This window comes from Jaculus jaculus, chromosome 4 (assembly GCF_020740685.1).
Source record: "Jaculus jaculus isolate mJacJac1 chromosome 4, mJacJac1.mat.Y.cur, whole genome shotgun sequence".
NCBI classification, from domain to species: Eukaryota; Metazoa; Chordata; class Mammalia; order Rodentia; family Dipodidae; genus Jaculus; species Jaculus jaculus.
Window position 1 is genome coordinate 18747345 of NC_059105.1, and position 18935 is coordinate 18766279.

The window sequence follows — 18935 nt, forward strand, 5'->3', positions numbered from 1 at the left end:
AAGTAAGGCCATTAATATTTGCTTTCTTCTTTTTTATTTAGTCTGAGACCTGAACCCATGGGATGGTGCCATCCACATTCAGGGAGTAACCTTCTCAGTTAAACCTTTCTGGAAGCACCCTCATAAATACATTCTGAGGTGTGTTTCCATAGTACTAAATGCAGTCAAGTTGACCCTGAAGATGAACCACCACATAGTACAAGTAGTTATGCTCTCCTTGGACCTTTTTCTTTTTTTGTTTATTATGTCACGTATATGTATGTGTGCATTCATTGTGTGTTGGTGAACATGTGCCCATGTATGGTGAAGACTAGAGGTTAACTTTAGCTGTCATTCCTCAGGAATGTTGTTTACCCTTCAAGTCAGAATCTTTCACTGGCCTGGTTAGTCTGACCAATTAGGTCAGTCTGGCTAGCTAGTGAGCCCCAGGGATCCTTCTGTCTCTACCTCCTAACACTGGGATTACAGGTGTTTGCCACTCTGCCTGGCATTTTGATGTGGCATTAGGGATCCTACTCAGTTCTTCATGCTTACAAGACAAGTACTTTATTGATTTAGCGAGAATTTGATGGTATGCAACCCCTTTTAGCCAAAGACTAATGAGAGTTTGGACACTGAAGAACATAAACTTTGTCTCCATAGTATTCTCATCTGGTTCCCAATTCCAGATATGGGATCCTTTGCACTGAGCAGATCTCTTAGCCAATAACAAAGCTATTGGTTACCCACTAAGACTGTGTGCCACTATTGCACTGGTATTTACATCGTGTCAGGTTGTTTGATTGTGAGTAGCTTAGACCTCTGGTTGTTGAGACCATTGTCCATTGGCTACTCAGGCCATTGTCCCATTTTCCCCCAGTAGCTCATGTAGTGCTTTCAAGCACTAGACAGGCTAACTTTCTGGGGACTGGCTCTCTTCTGAATTCCAGCCAGGTCTCTCCATGCTCTGTGTCAGCAGCATATGGTGTCTTCAGCAATAGGGTTTTACCTTTTGCCTCAAGCAGGTAATCAAGTGCTTTGACAGAAAGCTGTGTTGATTTGGGTACTTCGTAGGTCTTTCCAATCAATAGCTCGGTGTGGCTAGCAACCAATCTCTGGTACTGGGAGTTACAGGTCAGAGACGGGGGGCGGGGGGACCTTCTTTTAAGCTCAGGCTTTGTCTCACCCTCACCAGAGCCCTACTTTTCAGGTGCTTCTCCCCTACTCCTTTTGAGGGTTATATCTTTCAGGCTATCTCCAAGGATAAAGGTTTCTGTGGTATCAACTTATTTTGGGTTTAATTTTGGGTTTATTTTCCCTCCTCTCCCTCATCACCCAAACCCTTCTATCCCTGTTTACTGGGCCTTGAGTTGCCTATCAGGTATGACAGCAATTCGAGCAGGTCTAGGTTAGGAACCACAGATAAGTGACACCATGGAATGTTTGTCTTTCTGTGATTGTGTGAATTTACTGAGTATGATCTGTTCCAAGTCTTTCCTTTTTCTACAAATTGCATTGTATCTTTTTCTTTTCTTTTCTTTTTTTTTTTTTTTTTACTGCTGAGTAGAATTCCATTGTGTAAATATACCACATCTTCATTATCTATTCATCCAATGATGGACATCTGGGCTGATTCCAGTTCTTAGCTATAATGAATTGAGCAGCTATAAACATGGTTGAACAAATTTCTCTGTATTGATGCATGGTGCATTTAGGATAAATGCTCAGTAAGGGAATAACTGTGTCTGCTGGTAGCTCTATGTTCATCCTTTTCAGGAATCTTCAAATTGATTTCCATAGTGGTTGTACAAGTATACATTCCCACCAACACTGGAATGAGGGTTCCTCTTTCTTCACATCCTTGCCATTGAAAGTTCCTACATTTTTGTTGCTTGTTTGTGTTTTGAAGTAGAGTCTCACTCTAGCTGAGACTGGAATTCACTATTTAGCCTCTGGCTGGCCTTGAACTCACAGCAATCTTCCTGCCTCAGCCTCTGGAGTGCTGGGATTAAAGGCGTGCACCACCATACCCAGCTTTACATTTCATTCCTAGCCTGAAATCAAGAGTCTAGAGATATGGCCAGGCGTAGTGGCACATGCCTTTAATCCCAGCACTTGGAAAGCAGAGGTAGGAGGATTGCCATGAGTTCAAGGCCACCCTGAGACTACATAGTGAATTCTAGGTCAGCCTGAGCTAGAGTGAGGCCCTACCTCAGGAAAAAAAAAAAAAAAAGAAAAGAAAAGCAAAAGAAAAAAGAGATAGAGCTCATGAAGATGCTCTGAACCTCAGACTTTTTCTATGAGCCCTTCAGTACCCTTCCAGCAAACCAGAGTTGGCTTCTTGTGCTTATGATCAAGAACCCAAGCCAGTTAAAGGCATTGCTATTAGATGAATATATGAAACAGAACTTCAGGAACTTTTGAAATCCTATTCATTTTTAAATACCAGTTAAGTGTAAATGACTAACTATCATCTGTCATCACCAGCAGAAGGGTGTTTTTTGTTCAAGCTCCACAACATTGTCCTTAGTAACTATTCTGTACCCCCAGTGTTGGATTTCGATGCCTTTCATACTTCAATAACAGTAATAAAAGCTCCTTCAGATTTAAAGGAAACTTCATTCTAGTGTGTACAGGTAATAGAAGTTACTGTTTGAAAGTTAATGGAATCTCGGGCTCTGTGTTCTTTGTTGTAAGCAAGTCAAATGGGAAAGGAATTTATCAGAAAGTATGTTGAAGGGCTCACAGAAAAATAGTGATAGGCTTGAATACCTCAAAGTTGTGCCAAGACTGCTCTGGACAGCCACAAAGCCCAGCCCTCGTCTTTGATGAATATTGTGTGGCCACATGCCAGTGGCTAGTACCATTTCTCCTGAAAGACACTGTTTCCATGGACACTGCTGCTACTTCTGCAGTTGCTAGAACCCCACTGCCAGGATTGAATTTGCGTACTTCTCTTGTCTTTGTGTTGCTGTCTTTGCAGAGTCTTGAGTTGAGGCAGTGTGTAAGTTCTATACAGTCTATTGGATTCTTTTTCATATAGTGTGAGGAGTCTTCCAGGCATCATGTAGAAAGGGACTGGTCATTTCTATGATGGGAATTATAGTTACTTTGTCTCACTATATGCAACATGCAGTCCCTCCATTCTAGTTTGTTTGTCTTTTCTTTGTTCTTTGTGGTGTTCATTAAGATCTCTAGTGTAGTGTTAAATAGTATTACTGAAAATGAACAACCTTGTTTTCTTACTGACTCAGAGAAAATTATTGAGGCTTTCACCTTTAAATTTGTTATTAGCTCTAGGATTTTCATGGAAGATTTTAATGAAGTTGAAGAAGTTTTTGTTTGTTAGTCATGTATTGAGAGCTTTTATTGTGCATGAATGTTAAAATTTTCTCAAATTCTTTTTCTTCCTCTATAAAGATGATTGCATGTGTTTTAAATTGCTTGTTACCATAGTAAATTATATTGATTTTTTTTTTGGGGGGGGGTTTCAAGGTAGGGTCTCACTCTAGCTCAGGCTGACCTGGAATTCACAATGTAGTCTCAGGGTGGCCTCAAACTCACAGTGATCCTCCTACCTCTGACTCCCAAGTGCTGGATTAAAGACATACACCACTATGCCCGGCTAATATTGATTGTTCTTGATGATGTGCAAATATTCACTGGCTACTCTACCTTATTAGTATAGTAGCAGACTTATGTTATTGGTAGAATTTATCAGGGAGAGAATCTGGGCCTTGGGTGTTCTGTGTTCTAAAATATACATTCAGTTTCTTTAATAGATGCAGCAGTATTCACATATTGATTTATTATAGAATAATCCTAGGCAGTTTATGCTTTTCAAAGAATTTGCCTGTTTCATCCAAGATGTTCAGTTTATTGACTGAAAGTCACTCATGATGTTCTTACCATTTTCATGCTTATAGGATATATAATGATATCCCTACTGTCATTCCTGATAATTACAGTTCAAGCTTTTGCATTACTGTTTTTCTTGACCTGTCTGATTAGAATTCATATATTTTACTTTATTCGTTGTTTATTTTCTATCCATTGATTCTCATTTCTTTATTATTTTTTATTCCTCCTGCTACCTGAAGTCTGATTTCCTCTTCTTTCCATTTTTTTAAAGTAGAAACTTATACCATTGAGTTGTCACTCTTCTTCCCTGCCTTCCAATTTAACACAATAGACTCCTTTGAGCATCATTTTAGTTGTGTCTCACAAATACTGACATGTTGAGCTGGTATGGTGGCTCATGCTCTTAATCCCAGCATTGGGGAAGCTGAGGTAGAAGGATCACTGTGAAGTCAAGGTCACCCTGGACTAGAGTGAGACTCTACCTTGAAAAAAAATATAAAATAGTATTGATGCATTGTATTTCATTGAATTGAAAAGATTTTTGAATCATTTTCAAACCTTCCTTAACTTACATATTGCAAACATATAGAGATTTTTCCAGATACCTTTCTATAACCCTATGAACCTGGTGTCTTTGGCTATTTGATGTGCTTTCTGGGAGATCACTACTGAGCTTTGGAGAAAAGGCTCTGGTCTGAACCTGCTCTGCTTGTAGAACCCACAGTCAATACACAGACTCTTTGGAGCATAGGCTAGTGAGCAGGTGGTGTGGACTTTGGGCTGCTCTTTCATGGAACATGTGGGAGAGAGAAGTCCAGTCCTTCTGTATCCACTGCTGGTTTCCAGAAGGCAGGCAATATGTTATAATCTGTTGAAAGGCTGCCTCTTAGGCAACCAGTCTCTCAGTTCCCATTCACCTCTATGTACCTGAAAACTCTGGCAGCCAGGCATTTACCCTTAACATAGGAAGCAGAAATTGAATGGCCCGATCCAGAGAGATGGCTTAGTGGTTAAGGTGTTTGCCTACAAAAACCAAAGGATATAGGTTTGATTCCTCAGTACCCACGTAAGCCAGATGAACAAGGTAGCACAAACATCTGGAGTTAGTTTGCAGCAGCTGAAGGCCCTGGCATGCTTATTCTCTCTTATCTGCCTCATTCTCTCCCTTCCCCTCTCTCTTTCTCTCAAATAAGTAAAATAAATAAACAAAAATTAAATTAAAAAAAAGAAAGAAAGAAATGAATGACTCTAGAAAGTCCCTAATGCCAGAGCTAAGTTCCATGTGAGAAGAGTCAACAGTAGATTCCTGGGTCATCCTGATGGATGAAAAGGCAAATACTACAGAGCAGGTCGCCATCTTTGGTTTCCCCAACACCTTCTACAAAGTCAGCTACTTCAAGGCACATGTCACATTTCCTATTTGTTACCTGCATTCAACATGCAGTTTTATGCTTTTAGTCTGTGTGTGGCAGGAAAATAGAGAAGTCTCCATTTTAATATATGTGACCCAAAGATAAGTGAGACATTCCTTTTACAAGGTAGAATTTGGGTGGGGGAGATGGTTCCATGGAGAAACAGCTGGCTGCACAACTCTTGAGTGCCTAAGTTCAGATTCCTGGGCCCCCATGTAAAAAGCCAGAAGCGCCACCTACTGCAAGAAGGTAGATGGGAACAGGAGAATTCACCAGAAGTTCCCAAATGGAAGTGGAACAAAGTAAAGCAATAAAGAGACCCTGCACCAAAATGAGGTACAACCAGAGGACTGACTCAGAAGTTGTCATCTGACTCCCATATATGCTATTTCATGCACATGCCTGCATACACACACAAAAACATGCACATGCTCATATAGAAACTCAATCAAAAATTTAAAAGGTAGAACTCCATTCATAATGCCAGGACAATCCTAGTAATTACAATCTTATTTTTAAAGATCCAGTCTCTAAAATATGAATGGTAGTTTGCTGAGTAGCTAGATTATAGATACTTTTAATTTTTTTCTCAGTACATTTCTTCATTTCTTCTCCTCAGTCAATACATACTACTTTTGTGTTCAGGTCAAATCTTTTTACATTTTAAAGGTAAATTCTAGTAAAATTTCCAATCAAATAGGAACTTAGTTCTAATTCAGTGAGCATAACTTAAGGTATTTATAGGCATCTGAAGCTAATAATTGAATAGCAAGCTAAGTTGGTTACAATTCTCTGAAGGTGTTTGGCAAAAGCATTGATACTAGCTTTTTAAAAGCAGGGCTAGTGGCACGCAGCTATAATCTCAGTACTTGGGAGGCCAAGGCAGGAAGATTCCAATTTTGAGGCTAGCCTGGACTATATCGCAAGACTTTGTCTGAAAAATAATATCAATCTTGAGTTCTCTATGAAGAATAGTTGCAGAAGTCCCAGGAAAAGCTTTCTGTGTTTTATTTATCAGAATTTCTTGAGGAAGGTAAAATTATACTGTGGTCATAGACTTTGTAGTATGTCAGCATTATTGTTTCTTCTGCCCCATGATTATATTATCACTGGTGGAGGGCAGGAGATTTCAGAGATTTTCCTAATACCCCACTGTCAGATAGGAGACAGGTGCCTACATTCTTTTTGTTCTCTAACTTGGTTGTTCCCTCCCTGATCTGTTCCACAGGCAACTGGCTAAGAGTCTTGGAGAAGCTGGTGAAATTGAACCTGAAACAGAAGGGATCTTAACAGAGTATGGTGTAGACTTCTCTGACTTCTCTCCTGAAGTTCTTGAATGTCTCCCTCAAAACCTACCCTGGACAATTCCCCCTGAGGAGTTTAGCAAGAGAAAAGATCTAAGGTAAACACCACAACACTCTAAAACAACTGACCTGGTTCATGTTTTCTTATCTAATATCCCTGGGGCTGGGCTCAGAGGTTTCCTTCTTTCTAGTCATGTTTGGATTCAATTCAGAGACTAATGCTTCTGTGCTAGAGGTGGGCAAATTAGGGTACCAGTCAAAATCCTGTCTTAATTACCTGTTTATATACCCTCAAGTCTATGAGCTGAGATTGGCTTTCACATTTTTTTAATGTTTAGAAAAATATTTTTTGAATAACAGCTAATGGTTTTTAATAGTTATTAGTTCGCTCCTGATAATTATATGATTCAAGTCTCCATACTTGTCAAGTTTTATTGAGCACAACTGTGCTTACTTGCTCACATATTGTTCATAACCATTCTGTACACACTGTCTAGTAGTTCTCAATGAGACAGACTGGCTGGAAAATATTCATCTTCCAGCCTTTTGCAGAAGAAATTTGCTCCTAGAATGGCCCTAGAACATTCTTCTTTAAAAAGATACATGTTTCTAGCCGGGTGTGGTGGCACGCGCCTTTAATCCCTGTGAGTTCAAGGCCACCCTGAGACTACATAAGTGAATTCCAGGTCAGCCTGGGCTAGAGTGAGACCCTACCTTGAAAAACAAAAAGCAAAACAAAATAAAAAGATACATATTTCTCTTCTTATTCTCTTTTCCTTACTGATCCCCAAAATCTGGTCAAGTAAAGATGGTATTACCCGAGTAGAAGAGCTTCCTCTAAATGGGCCCCTCCTGGCACATAGAAAAAGATTCAAGACCTTGTGCTTGGAGCCTCATTTTAAAGCTTTACTTTTAGTCTGGAATTTGTTGGAAAGTACTTTTGTGGTATTTTTATAACAACATCTTCTTTGAAGATGTTTCTTCATTGTGGGATGTTAGTTCTTTTCTGATATTTCTCTTCAGAATTTGGTTTCAGTACTGGCATTCATTCTGGATGCCACATGGAGATGTTTAGAACCAAGAAACTTTCATACAACCATGGAGGCTATGGAAGGTTTTTTGCTAAGATTATCCTGTGCCAGAGTCTTCTTCACTACAGTAGCTCACTGCACAGCTGAACTTAGGTTCCTTCAGCTCCAGGTGGCCAGCACTTCACTGGGTTGAAGAATATTCCTCTGTCCCTGAATGCTTCCTTTCACAGTTTACTGCTTTTTTCTCTCTTCTTGCTGAAGGCATGTTACAAAAACGAGATAATAGTCTTTCTTTCCTACTTGTCAATGTGGCTGATAGAGTAGAAGTTGTATTTCAACTCAGTTCACCCAAGTCACAGTCCTGGATGTTACTAACTCTTGAGTGCCTGAATTCCTGTTGGTGCATGGGATGTTGTTATTTCAGAGTTTTGAGACCTTTGGTTCCTCATGTACAAACTGAGGGGTTTGCTGAGATCTTTGCCTGAATTTAGAAATCTGCTAAAACAAAAAATGCAAGAAAGCCACATGTAGTGACACACACCTTTAATCCTAGTACTTGAGATGGTGAGGCAAGTGGATAATGCCATGCCATCTAGTGAGTTCCAGGCCTGACTAAGTGCATAGTGAGACCAGCATTTAATAAGTGCATTCATTATAAATGGCTGAGCCTTATTGTTTGAAGTATAATTTAGTATCAATTAAAATTTAAATGTACTTACTCTTTCCCTGCTAAATTCTCCCTTCATTAATCTTTCCTCCTCTGCTTCTTTATTGTAAAAGTGATACAGGAGACCCTGATCAGTCTACCAGTAAGAGACTAGTTTGATAACGTACAGCAGGTATCTACATATGATAACATTCCCTCCAGCTCTGCAAAAAGGGGCTAGATCCATATGGTCTGTCCTAGAAAGTGACCATCAAATATTAGGTGAAGGAAGAAAATTGCAGCTCTACGTGAGTGTGAACCTATTTTGTTAAGTCAAATAATAAAAATCCATTTACATACATACATATCTACATGCATACATAATGCCACAGTTATATGTACATACATAAAAGTATGTATGTCTAGAAAAGGACTGAGAAGATGGCTTAGCAGTTAAAGGCACTTGCTTGCAAGTCTGCTGGCCTGAGTTTAATTCTCCAGTGTCCACATGAAGCTGGACTCAAAGTGATGTATATATATCTGTGATACCAATATGCCTCTGGCAATGGTGGGTGGAGTCAGGAGAATCTGGAAGTTCACCAGAGAGCTGAAGTGGTGCACATGCAATGACAAAACAACAACAAGGGGGTCCCTGTCTCAAAAAGAAGGCAGGAGGAGAGGACCTTGGCATACACACACCCTGCATATCACACACACACAAATAAAATTCAAAAACAGAAAAAGAAAACAATTTTGAATGAAATAAGTAAAATTGTAAAATTGGCCACATATATGATTAACTTGGAGAGTGAATTCAAAGGAGTAGGAAGAAGGTATAAAAGCAATATGTGACTATTCATTTGATATACTATGCATTATTAAAATTTTAAGGGGGCTAGAGAGATAGCTTAGCGTTTAAGGTGCTTGCCTGCAAAGCCAAAGGACTGAGTTCCATTTCCTAGGACCCAAATAAGCCAGATGCACAAGAGGGCACACGCATCTGGAGTTCGTTTGCAGTAGCTGGAGGCCCTCGTGCACCCATTCTCTGTCTGTCTCTACCTGCCAATTTCTCCCTCTCAAATAAATAAAAATAAAATATCTGGGCTGGAGAGATGGCTTAGCGGTTAAGCGCTTGCCTGTGAAGCCTAAGGACCCCGGTTCGAGGCTTGGTTCCCCAGGTCCCACGTTAGCCAGATGCACAAGGGGGCGCATGCGTCTGGAGCTCGTTTGCAGAGGCTGGAAGCCCTGGCGCGCCCATTCTCTCTCTCTCCCTCTATCTGTCTTTCTCTCTGTCTCTGTCGCTCTCAAATAAATAAATAAATAATTTTAAAAAAAATAAATAAAATATCTTAAATAAATTTGAGAATAACTGCAAGAAATCATGAATACAATGTTGGAAAATAGATACATTCTATTTTTTCTAACCTGATTGTAGCCTGCATAAAAATACTAAGCATTTCAGTGGTCATGGGGCCCTGAATTACTCCAGCTTCTTCTTCCAAGGCTCCTTGCCTTCTGGACAGAAGCACAAACTAGGATCACTTGTGAACGGAAGCCTCTGTTTCAGCATTGCCATGTGCCTGTGCAGGGATCCAGCAGTGGAGCAGCTTAGGGGTGTGTGCTGCTCATAGTGTAGTACCATGGATTTTCTTAAACATTTTAATCCTTTTCAACTGATGCCCCCAGGATTATATTTCTAAAACATAGGGTTGGTTTATTTATTCTTTTGCATTTCAATTTTTTTTTTTTTTTTTTTTTTGAGGCAGGGTCTCACTCTGGCCTAGGCTGACTAAAACTCACAGCGATGCTCCTGCTTCTGCCTCTTGAGTGCTGAGATTAAAGGTGTGCACCACTATGCCTGGTTTGCATTTATAATCTTTAAAGGGTTTCCTGAAAACTAAAGTAGTAAGGGCTGCTGGAGAGATGGCTTAGCGGTTAAGCGCTTGCCTGTGAAGCCTAAGGACCCTGGTTCGAGGCTTGATTCCCCAGGACCCATGTTAGCCAGATGTACAAGGGGTGCACGCATCTGGAGTTCGTTTGCAGTGGCTGGAGGCCCTGGCGTGCCCATTCTCTGTCTGTCTCTATCTGCCTCTTTCTCTGTCTGTCACTCTCAAATAAATAAATAAAGATGAACAAAAAAAATTTTTAAAAGAACCTAAGTAGTAAATGCTAAACATACTTGAGTGTACATTCTTAAAGTATTTGTCTTTATTTTAGAATTAAACAAATCTAAAAAAAAATTAAAATCTAAATAAAAGTAGAAAGTTAAGTAATTTATTAAATATTCCAGTTTTATTTATAGGAGGCATAGAAATTTGGTTCATATTAGTAATTCTACTTTTGGTAAAAGCAGTTTAAGTGTTCTTTATTTTTGTTTTTAAACTTTAACAGCCTGTGATGTGGAAATCTAAAGGTCTGATTCTAAATTATATATGTTTGGACACTTGGTTTTAATGGTTATCATAAAAAAATTTTAAAGTGGTATCTAGGCATGTGTTCTACTACTGAGCTATTATATCCTTAGTCCTTTACCTTTTTGTCTTTTGTTTTTGAGGCAGTGTCTCACTGTAGCACAGGTTGACCTGGAACTCTCTGTAGTCCAGGCTGGCCTCAAACTCATAGAAATCCTCCTACTTCAGCTTCTCCAGTGCTAGGGTTAAAGGTGTGAGCCGCCACCATCAGGCTCCTTTATATTTTCTTTTGAGAAAGATGTGGCTTTAGAGGTGTGAACTGATCTTATGAACCAGAATACTCATTTTTTTTTTCAGTCCTGCTTATCAGCTGTATTCCAATTCATTTTCCAGTTACCAAGTTTCTCACTTGTGAACTAATTGAAAAGTGCTACATTGTTAGGGTTTGAGGTAGGGTTTTTTTGTTTTGTTTTGTTTTTTTGTTTTTTGTTTTCTAAAATAAGGTCTTGTTCTGTAACTTGATCTGGCATCAATCATATAGTTCTCTTGCCTTAATCTCCCATGTAACCCCACATCTGTTTTTAGAATTAAGATGGGTTCATAATTCTCAGGAAACTCTTAGGTGGAACCTTAAAAGCTACTTAGGGGCCAGGGAGATGGCTTAGTGGTTCAAAGTGCTTGCTTACAAAACCTACCAGCCTAGGTTTGGTTCCCCAGTACCTACATACAGCCAGATACACAAAGTGGCACATGCTTCTAGAGTTTATTTGCAGTGGCAAGAAGCCCTGGAGCTTTTTCTCTTCCCTTCTCCTCCTCTTCTTTCCTCTCCTCTCCTCTCTTCTCTCCTCCCTCCTCTTCTCCTTTCCCATCCCTTCCCTCTCCTCCCCTCCCTGTCCTTTTTCTCCTCTCTCCTCCCCTCCTCTCTTCTCCCCTAGCATATTAATAGAAAAATTATTTTTAAAAACTAGTTAGAAAATCCTGTTAGGTAGAGTGTATACACGTGGGAAGTTTATAGTTTGTTCATTGACATCATCTTAGGTTACACATCATATGATGGAAAGAGTATTTCAACACATCATGTGCTAAAAGATATCGAGCTGTGCACTGCCCTGGGTTTGATCCCCAGCACCATAAAGAACAAAAACAGAGCTGGGCGTGGTAGCACATGCCTTTAATACCAGTATTTAGGAGGCAGAGGTAGGAGGATTGTCGTGAGTTTGAGGCCACCCTGAGACTACATAGTGAATTCCAGGTCAGCCTGACCTAAGAGTGAGACCCTACCTCGAAAAATGGAGGGGGCGGGGAAAGATATGATATGATGAACATGGATGGGGAAGAATTCAGTGGAGTAATAAGGAGGGAAAGAGGAAGCATTGTTTTGTTTTCAAATTGTACCTTTTTTCCTCATTGTTGAAATGCTACATTCATTTTGTAGGGACAGATTAAATGTGTCTATTTTCCTGAAGTATCTGCTGGGTAGCATATGATTGGCAGGCATGGTTTGAAGTTACCGTGAGATTGCAGATAGATTAATGAGAAGAGAGTATCTATCTATCACCTCTGTCATTTCCTATTGTTGCTATTATTGCCAGTAGTTTACTTTTAATATTATCACTAGTAGTAATCATACCTTTAGTATTATCTTCAATCTCTGGATCTTTACAGTTATTTTTAATGATTTGCCTGTTGTATAAAAATTAAGCGAAAACTAGGTAATATCCATATATCTATGTAAGTAGGTATGTGTAAATATCCATGAGTCACAGTTGGCTGAAAGTAAAGGAACTAGTTTGAGAGCCCATACCATTGTCTTTTTTTTTTTTTTTTTTGGAACGCTTTTATCTATATACCTCACTTGCCTGTCAACCCACACTAGTCAGGGTACCTGGTTAATCCATATGTTTATGTAGTCATGGTTAATTTCTCAAGTTTTAAAGTAAAATCTGTAAATATATTTAAGTGTTTGGATCTCATTAGCTTCTCTCTCTTTTTTTGAATGGTCTTTTAATATAAATATAGTAAGAAAAAAAAAAAAAAACAGAAGAGATGTGGTCTCTCCCTAAAGAGCCTCCACCCTTAGTCTCATGGAAAAGAAATATATACATCAAGTGTTTATAGAATAGTCAAATGTGGAATTTTAATGAAAGAAAGGGGTAGCTGATACAAGTATTTGTAATCGTGTGATTTCTTCTCAGAGGTCCATTGTCTTCAAAGACATTTAAAATCCATGTTTATTTTCCTAGGAATGACCAAAAATCTAGGATTGAGTTCCAGTACATCCTAAAAAACATGTTATATCAAATAAATTAATGTATATTTTCTAAACTCCTAAAATCAACCCTCTCTTTTATTTTCCTCAATCTTATCTTCTAAAACATTCATTTATATATGTGTACAGCATAAATGTATATATACTATATGCCAAGTATTGAGCCATCGGAAATACAAAAATAACTGAGGCCTAGCCTTTTGTCTTTAGGGAAACAGATTCATGTCAAGATAGTACACAGCAGAGACTGGCAGGTGCTGTAGTATAGGTATGAATAAAGTAGTCACATTCTGATCATTGGTTGTGTGAGCTGAAGTCTGAGAATTAAGTAACCATTGGGCAGCTAGGATGATTGAAATTATCTTCATTTACTGATAGGCTCTGGCTGTAGAAAGGCAGGGTGCCCCCTTGAGACTGTATGATCCTTCTGACAAGGCTTGGAAGCCCTGTGGTAGCTTCTTGATCTCCTCTCTTTGGGTCACCCTGCTTGGAGCCTGCAGTGTTACTCTGGCTCTAGCTACGTAAGAACCTCTACATACCCATTTAGGTTTGGTATTTGAACAATTATATTTGGAACAGAAAAGTTCCATCAATCTTTAAACCTCATAATCCAATTATGTCAGTAAAATTCCAGTTTTTTAGTCCAGTGGAATTGGGGTAATATTTTGCAAACTGAAGTTGAGAGAAATAGTGTTTATTTTGAAAAGAAAAATGGTTGGTTAGCAATTTTTAAAAAGTAAGGCTGGTGTGAACTTGCAGGGGTGATCTGGCCCTTTTGATTGGGTTGACCATTTTTCTGGTCGTTGGCTCCCATCTCTGGAGAATCCCTTTTTGCATGGCTTAGACCTGTAGCTCTCTTTAGCAGGGCATCTGAGGTTAAGCAATACCAGTACTATAAATCTTTGGGGATCTGCTTAAAGTGGGCTGTACTAGGTACTCAAGAAACCCTAGGGTTATTTCTGAGGCTGCTGTTGTTTTCTTCCCATTTCATTCATATTGCTTTGTTTCCTTTGTTGCTAAATTGCAATAATAAACTGAAGCTTAAAAGCTCAATTAAAGTGGAAAATAAAAACCTAAATATTGGAGGGAAAAGTACCACGCTAGCCTGATTTTTCTATTCCCCTATAGCTAATATTACTGTGGGCATTAGAACCACACCATTTTCTTGTGAAGATAGGAGCCTCATTGAAACAGAGGAGGTTTCTATAGCTTTTCACAAGAGTGGTAGATGTCTATTTCTTTTCTGTTCCATCAATAAGAAGGAAGCCCAGTGACCTCCACTGGACCATTACAAATGTGAAACTTGGCACTTAAAATTGCTTGCTCTAAATTTTCCAATTGCTTTCTCTCTTTTTTTTTCCATTTAATGTCGTTCTGCCAAGTAGTGATTTTATTATTATAAACAGGACATTGTATTCACTTTTAAGAAGAAATATGAAGCTTGAGGTAAAATTACAAACTACAGCTCCTCTGCTGCCAAAATAGAAAACAATGAGCTAAAAATACTAAGGACAGAAAGGGTGTTGTGGTAAAAAATAGTGAAATATCTTCAAGGTGGAGGAGTTCCAAAAAGAAATTTCTGTCTCTCTCCAGGTAAAACCAACCTTGAAATAGAACTTGAAAGGAGAGTCATATAATACTAATCTCTTTCAGGTCAAGACTTTTGTGAGAAAGCTTTCTAACATAACTAACATTAAGTGACTAATGATCTTGCTGTTTATCAGAAGTCCAATATGATTAAACTTCCACCTGGAAAGGCGTCCTCTGGGAAGACAGTGTGGCAGAATGGATGGTGCACCAGAGTCAGTTCCACCTCTTTCAGGAACTATCTAGGTGACTTTAGGAAAGTCAGTTCTTGGGGAAAGGTGTCTAGGTGTGGAAAATGGATTTTTGACCAGATAAAGATTTTCCAAAGCCGGGCGTGGTGGCGCATGCCTTTAATCCCAGCACTCGGGAGGCAGAGGTAGGAGGATCGCTGTGAGTTCGAGGCCACCCTGAGGCTGCATAGTGAATTCCAGGTCAGCCTGGGCCAGAGTGAGACCCTACCTCGAAAAAAAAAAGATTTTCCAAAAGGTTTTAGCAGGTCACAAGTTCCTTGGGACTTTAATAGATGTTCTAGAGGAAAGGGGTTTTATGGCCAAGAGTTTTTTGGAAAATCGAGGGTTAAAAGATTTCTTAGAATTTTTCCCTGGATCATCTCAGAGAACTGGTATTCCATTGAATATACTTTAAAAATTGTTGAACTAGACATTTCAGAGCTTTCTGTTACCTTTGAGCTGGCTGTGCCCTGCTCAAATGGAAATTGTGACTAGGTAAGTGCTGGTAGTCCTGAGCCCTTAAGTGCTGAAGGCTTATATGCTGGGCTCACAGGCTCGGTGGCCTATAGTTCCAAACCCTAAGAACTTAGGACTTGTGGCTTCAGGCCTCAAAAGACTGATTTATAATTCTATGTTCTCATGTTAGAGTTCAGGGTTCTTATTGCTAACAGCCTGGCACTCAGTGGCCAGTGAAATCCTCAGCTCTAAGTAGCAGTGAGTGCCAGCTAGCATTATAGCTGTCCAGCCTTGGGTTTTGGGACCCTTAGCTTTTACAGTGACTAGTGTTGCAGCTCTCAAACCTGGGACATCAAGATTCTTGTCCTTCAAACCTCACTCCCAAGAACTTTTCCAGTGACTTGAGCCTGTAGCCTCTCACCTACTTCCTACCTTATGAACTCTTAGTTCCTTTGTCAACTCCACCATCTTTGCTCCCCAATACTTCTTCCCATAGCCATTGTCTTATTGCCATGCCTACAAGCTGTCACACTGATTGCCACCTCTGCTTCTCCTTCTCTTTCTCACTTGAGCAGCTCAGTCACTTTATTTAGGATAAAAGTCACAAATATGCACTAGAGTGCATTATTGGATATAATGTGACAATATCAGGTCAGCATGGAAGAGTGTCTCCAGGCTGACTGAAGTGAACTGAACAGTCTGTGTATATACCCATGAGAATGTGCAGGGCGTAGAGGTGAATGCAAATGAAGAATTGGATTTATACCAATTACCCATTATAGCAGAGCTTCCAGTTCTACCAATCACTGGCTTCTTGTGGAGTTACTCATGGAAGTTTACTGCCTTCCATCTTGTGTGAGAAAAACCACAGGACCATTTAAAGTTCACCCTAACTTGTTTGCCTGGAATGCTGCTTTCCAAGGCCAGTGCAGGTTGTCTGGAGTGGTTGTGACTGGAACAAGCCTCCTGGAGAAGAGATATGGCTTCACTTGTCTGGAGTGGTTGTGAGTGGAGCAGGACCTTCTGAAGAAGAGTTGTGGCTTTAGTGTAGTGGTCCTGGCAGCTGGAGTGTTGTCTGAGTGATCATGAAGTGTCCAAAATAGTTGGGCTGCACTGAGGACACCTAGCCAGAGAAGTTGCCAGAGAAGGGTCTGCGTGGCTGACAGTTCTCTATTCCATTCCCACCTGTCAGGAAAGGGTTACCCCCCATTACTCAAAGAACTGAATGGCTGTTTTAGGGGATTTTGCTTATTCACAGAAAAAAGAGAGAAAATAATATAGGACATTGACAGTAAAGTTCAACACAAAACTAACCTTTTCAACCACAGTGCCTAACCCCCTCCCAGAGTCCTAGGAGAGTTGGGTCCCTCTCTGATTGGTCTTGCTTCTAGATCTAACAGTGCTTAACTTTGTGTTTGGAATGTCCCTTCTGAGTAATTCAGAGACATCTCATTCTGAGATTTGAGAAAAAGTCCATTGATGAGTATCTAAGAAGCATACTTCACTATTCCTACCACAGGCTACATACGATGATTATGTAGGCATTCATGGGCTTGTTTTAAAGTTGGTTATTCCATTGCCAGGGGATCCCATCCCTCCTTAGCTGGAGGGAAACAAGATTAGTTTGTTTGGCATCAGATGGAGAAGGTATCAGTGTCATTTAAACTCCTGCCAATATTACTCCTTTCATGCAATTCCCAACTCACTCTGTGCAAATTTATAGGAAATTCATAGATAGTAGTAACAAGGATTAATGGACCCTAAAGTAGATCCTTAGCTGGGCATCCTCATTGTAAGTATGTGCTTCCTCCTAGTCTGTCAACCATAGAGCTCACTTACGTTGATTAATGACAGGCATTCAAAGAGGACTAGATTTTTTTAAAATTGAACAGATAGAAAAATGCTACTAGCAAAGAAGATGGTTAAGTTATACTTTATAGTATAGAAATATGAAAGCATGGGCGAGATGACTAATTCTTACACATTCTAAATAAAATCTGTTGGAAGTTACATTGTAATAACATGAAAAATTTCATGTAAGTGTCTTAGGATTTGATGTAGAGTGCAGAGTTAATCATGCCAAAATTGCTTTAGTTTTAATGATATTTTATTTGTATTTTTAAAATATTTTTCTTTATTTGCAAGGAGAGAGAGAAAAAAAAATGAATATGAATAGGCACAGCAAGGCCACTTTCTACTGCAGATGCACTGCGCCAGATCATGCTTCTAGCTTTATGTCAGTTTAAGAATTTGAAACTGAGCCTAACCTAGGCTGGCAGGCTTTTAAAGCAAGTAAGTGCTTTTAACCACTGAGCAATCTCTACAGCCCCAAGATATTATTTAAATAATATAACACAATTACACAATTCATGCTATTTTTCTTACAAAATTGTAAAGCCATCATCACTGTCCAATTCTATAGTGTTTTCATCATTTTCTAAAAAAATCTCTATTTACTCTCACTCCCTGCCTTTTCTGCCTGAATCTCCAGCAACCATTAATGAACTTCTGTTTCCATCGATTTCTTTGTTCTGAAATAGGTGTTGGTGTTTTGTAGGTGGCTTCTTTTCTTTAGTATAATACTTTCAAGTTTCATCTACGTGCTTGCATTGATCATAACTTCCTTTATCTTTTATGGCTGGATGATATTTAATTGTAGCAGTGTTTTACATCTTTTCTGTTCATCAGTTGACAGACATTTGAGTTAATTCTACTTCTTGACTAATATGAATTAATTTGTGTGTAGATTTGTTGTGGGATTATTAGATTTTCTTGGGAATATACCTAGAAGTGGAACTGCTGGGTCAGTCAGTAGACAGTTCATATTTTACCTCTTCTATTTTCCAACGTGGCTGCTATATTTTGCATTCCACCAGCAATGTATGACAGTCTCAGTTGCTTACCAATACTTGTTATGTGTACTTGTGATTATAACCATTCCTCTGTGTGTGTGTAATATGAATGTATGGATGCGTGTGTGTGAAATAGCAGATGTGGCAGTCTGTGGACAACCTTATAATGTTTGTCTCTCCTTCCACCCTCAGGGTCTCCCTTATTATTTTGTTTTTTCTGTTTTGCTTCATGTGTGCTAATCTAACTGGCCTGCGAGTTTCCAGATTCTCCTTGCTCTGTCTCCTATTATGTATTGGGATTACAGACTTGTGCCTCATTTTGTAGCCAGCTTCAAATGGGTGCTTGGAAAATTCCTTTATCTGTTAAGACAACTCCCTAACCCTTGATTATAACCATTGTGGGTGTGAAATATTATATATTATCTCACTGTAGGTTTTTATGTATGTTCATGTGTGTATGCATGCAGTGTGGGGTTCATAGGGTAACCCTAGCTGCAATTCTCAAGAATAACATCCACCTTATTTGAGACAGAATCTCTCATTGGCCTGTGGCTTAATAATTAGGCTAAGATGACTGGCCAGTGAGCCCAGGAATTTGCCTGTCTCTGTCTCCCCACACTGGGATCTTAAGCCCATGCCAGCATGCCCAGCATTTTCACATAGGTTCTGAGGAGCAAACTCAGGTTCTCATATTTGCAGGGAAAGCACTGTACCTACTGAGCTATCTCCCAGACCCATCTCAAGGATTTCTCCCTTTTTGTAATGACTTAGTGGTGCTATACATATTTTCATGTGTCTCTTTGCCATTCACACATATCTTCCAGAAAGAAATCCCTGATCAGGATGGGGCTGCAGCTCAGTTGATACAGTAATTGCCTGGCATCATGAAGCCCTGGG

At 39.5% G+C, this 18935-nt stretch overlaps 1 protein-coding gene across 2 annotated transcripts in view; it reads left to right on the forward strand.

The window, feature by feature from the left end:
* The window catches only part of Dis3l2 (DIS3 like 3'-5' exoribonuclease 2), a 428102-nt gene that overhangs the window by 217998 nt on the left and 191169 nt on the right, over nt 1-18935 (forward strand). For both annotated transcript variants that reach the window (XM_004662245.2, XM_045147855.1), the window contains exon 9: nt 6481-6654. In XM_004662245.2, coding sequence (XP_004662302.1) covers nt 6481-6654 — 174 coding nt within the window. The remainder of the gene's footprint in view (nt 1-6480; nt 6655-18935) is intronic.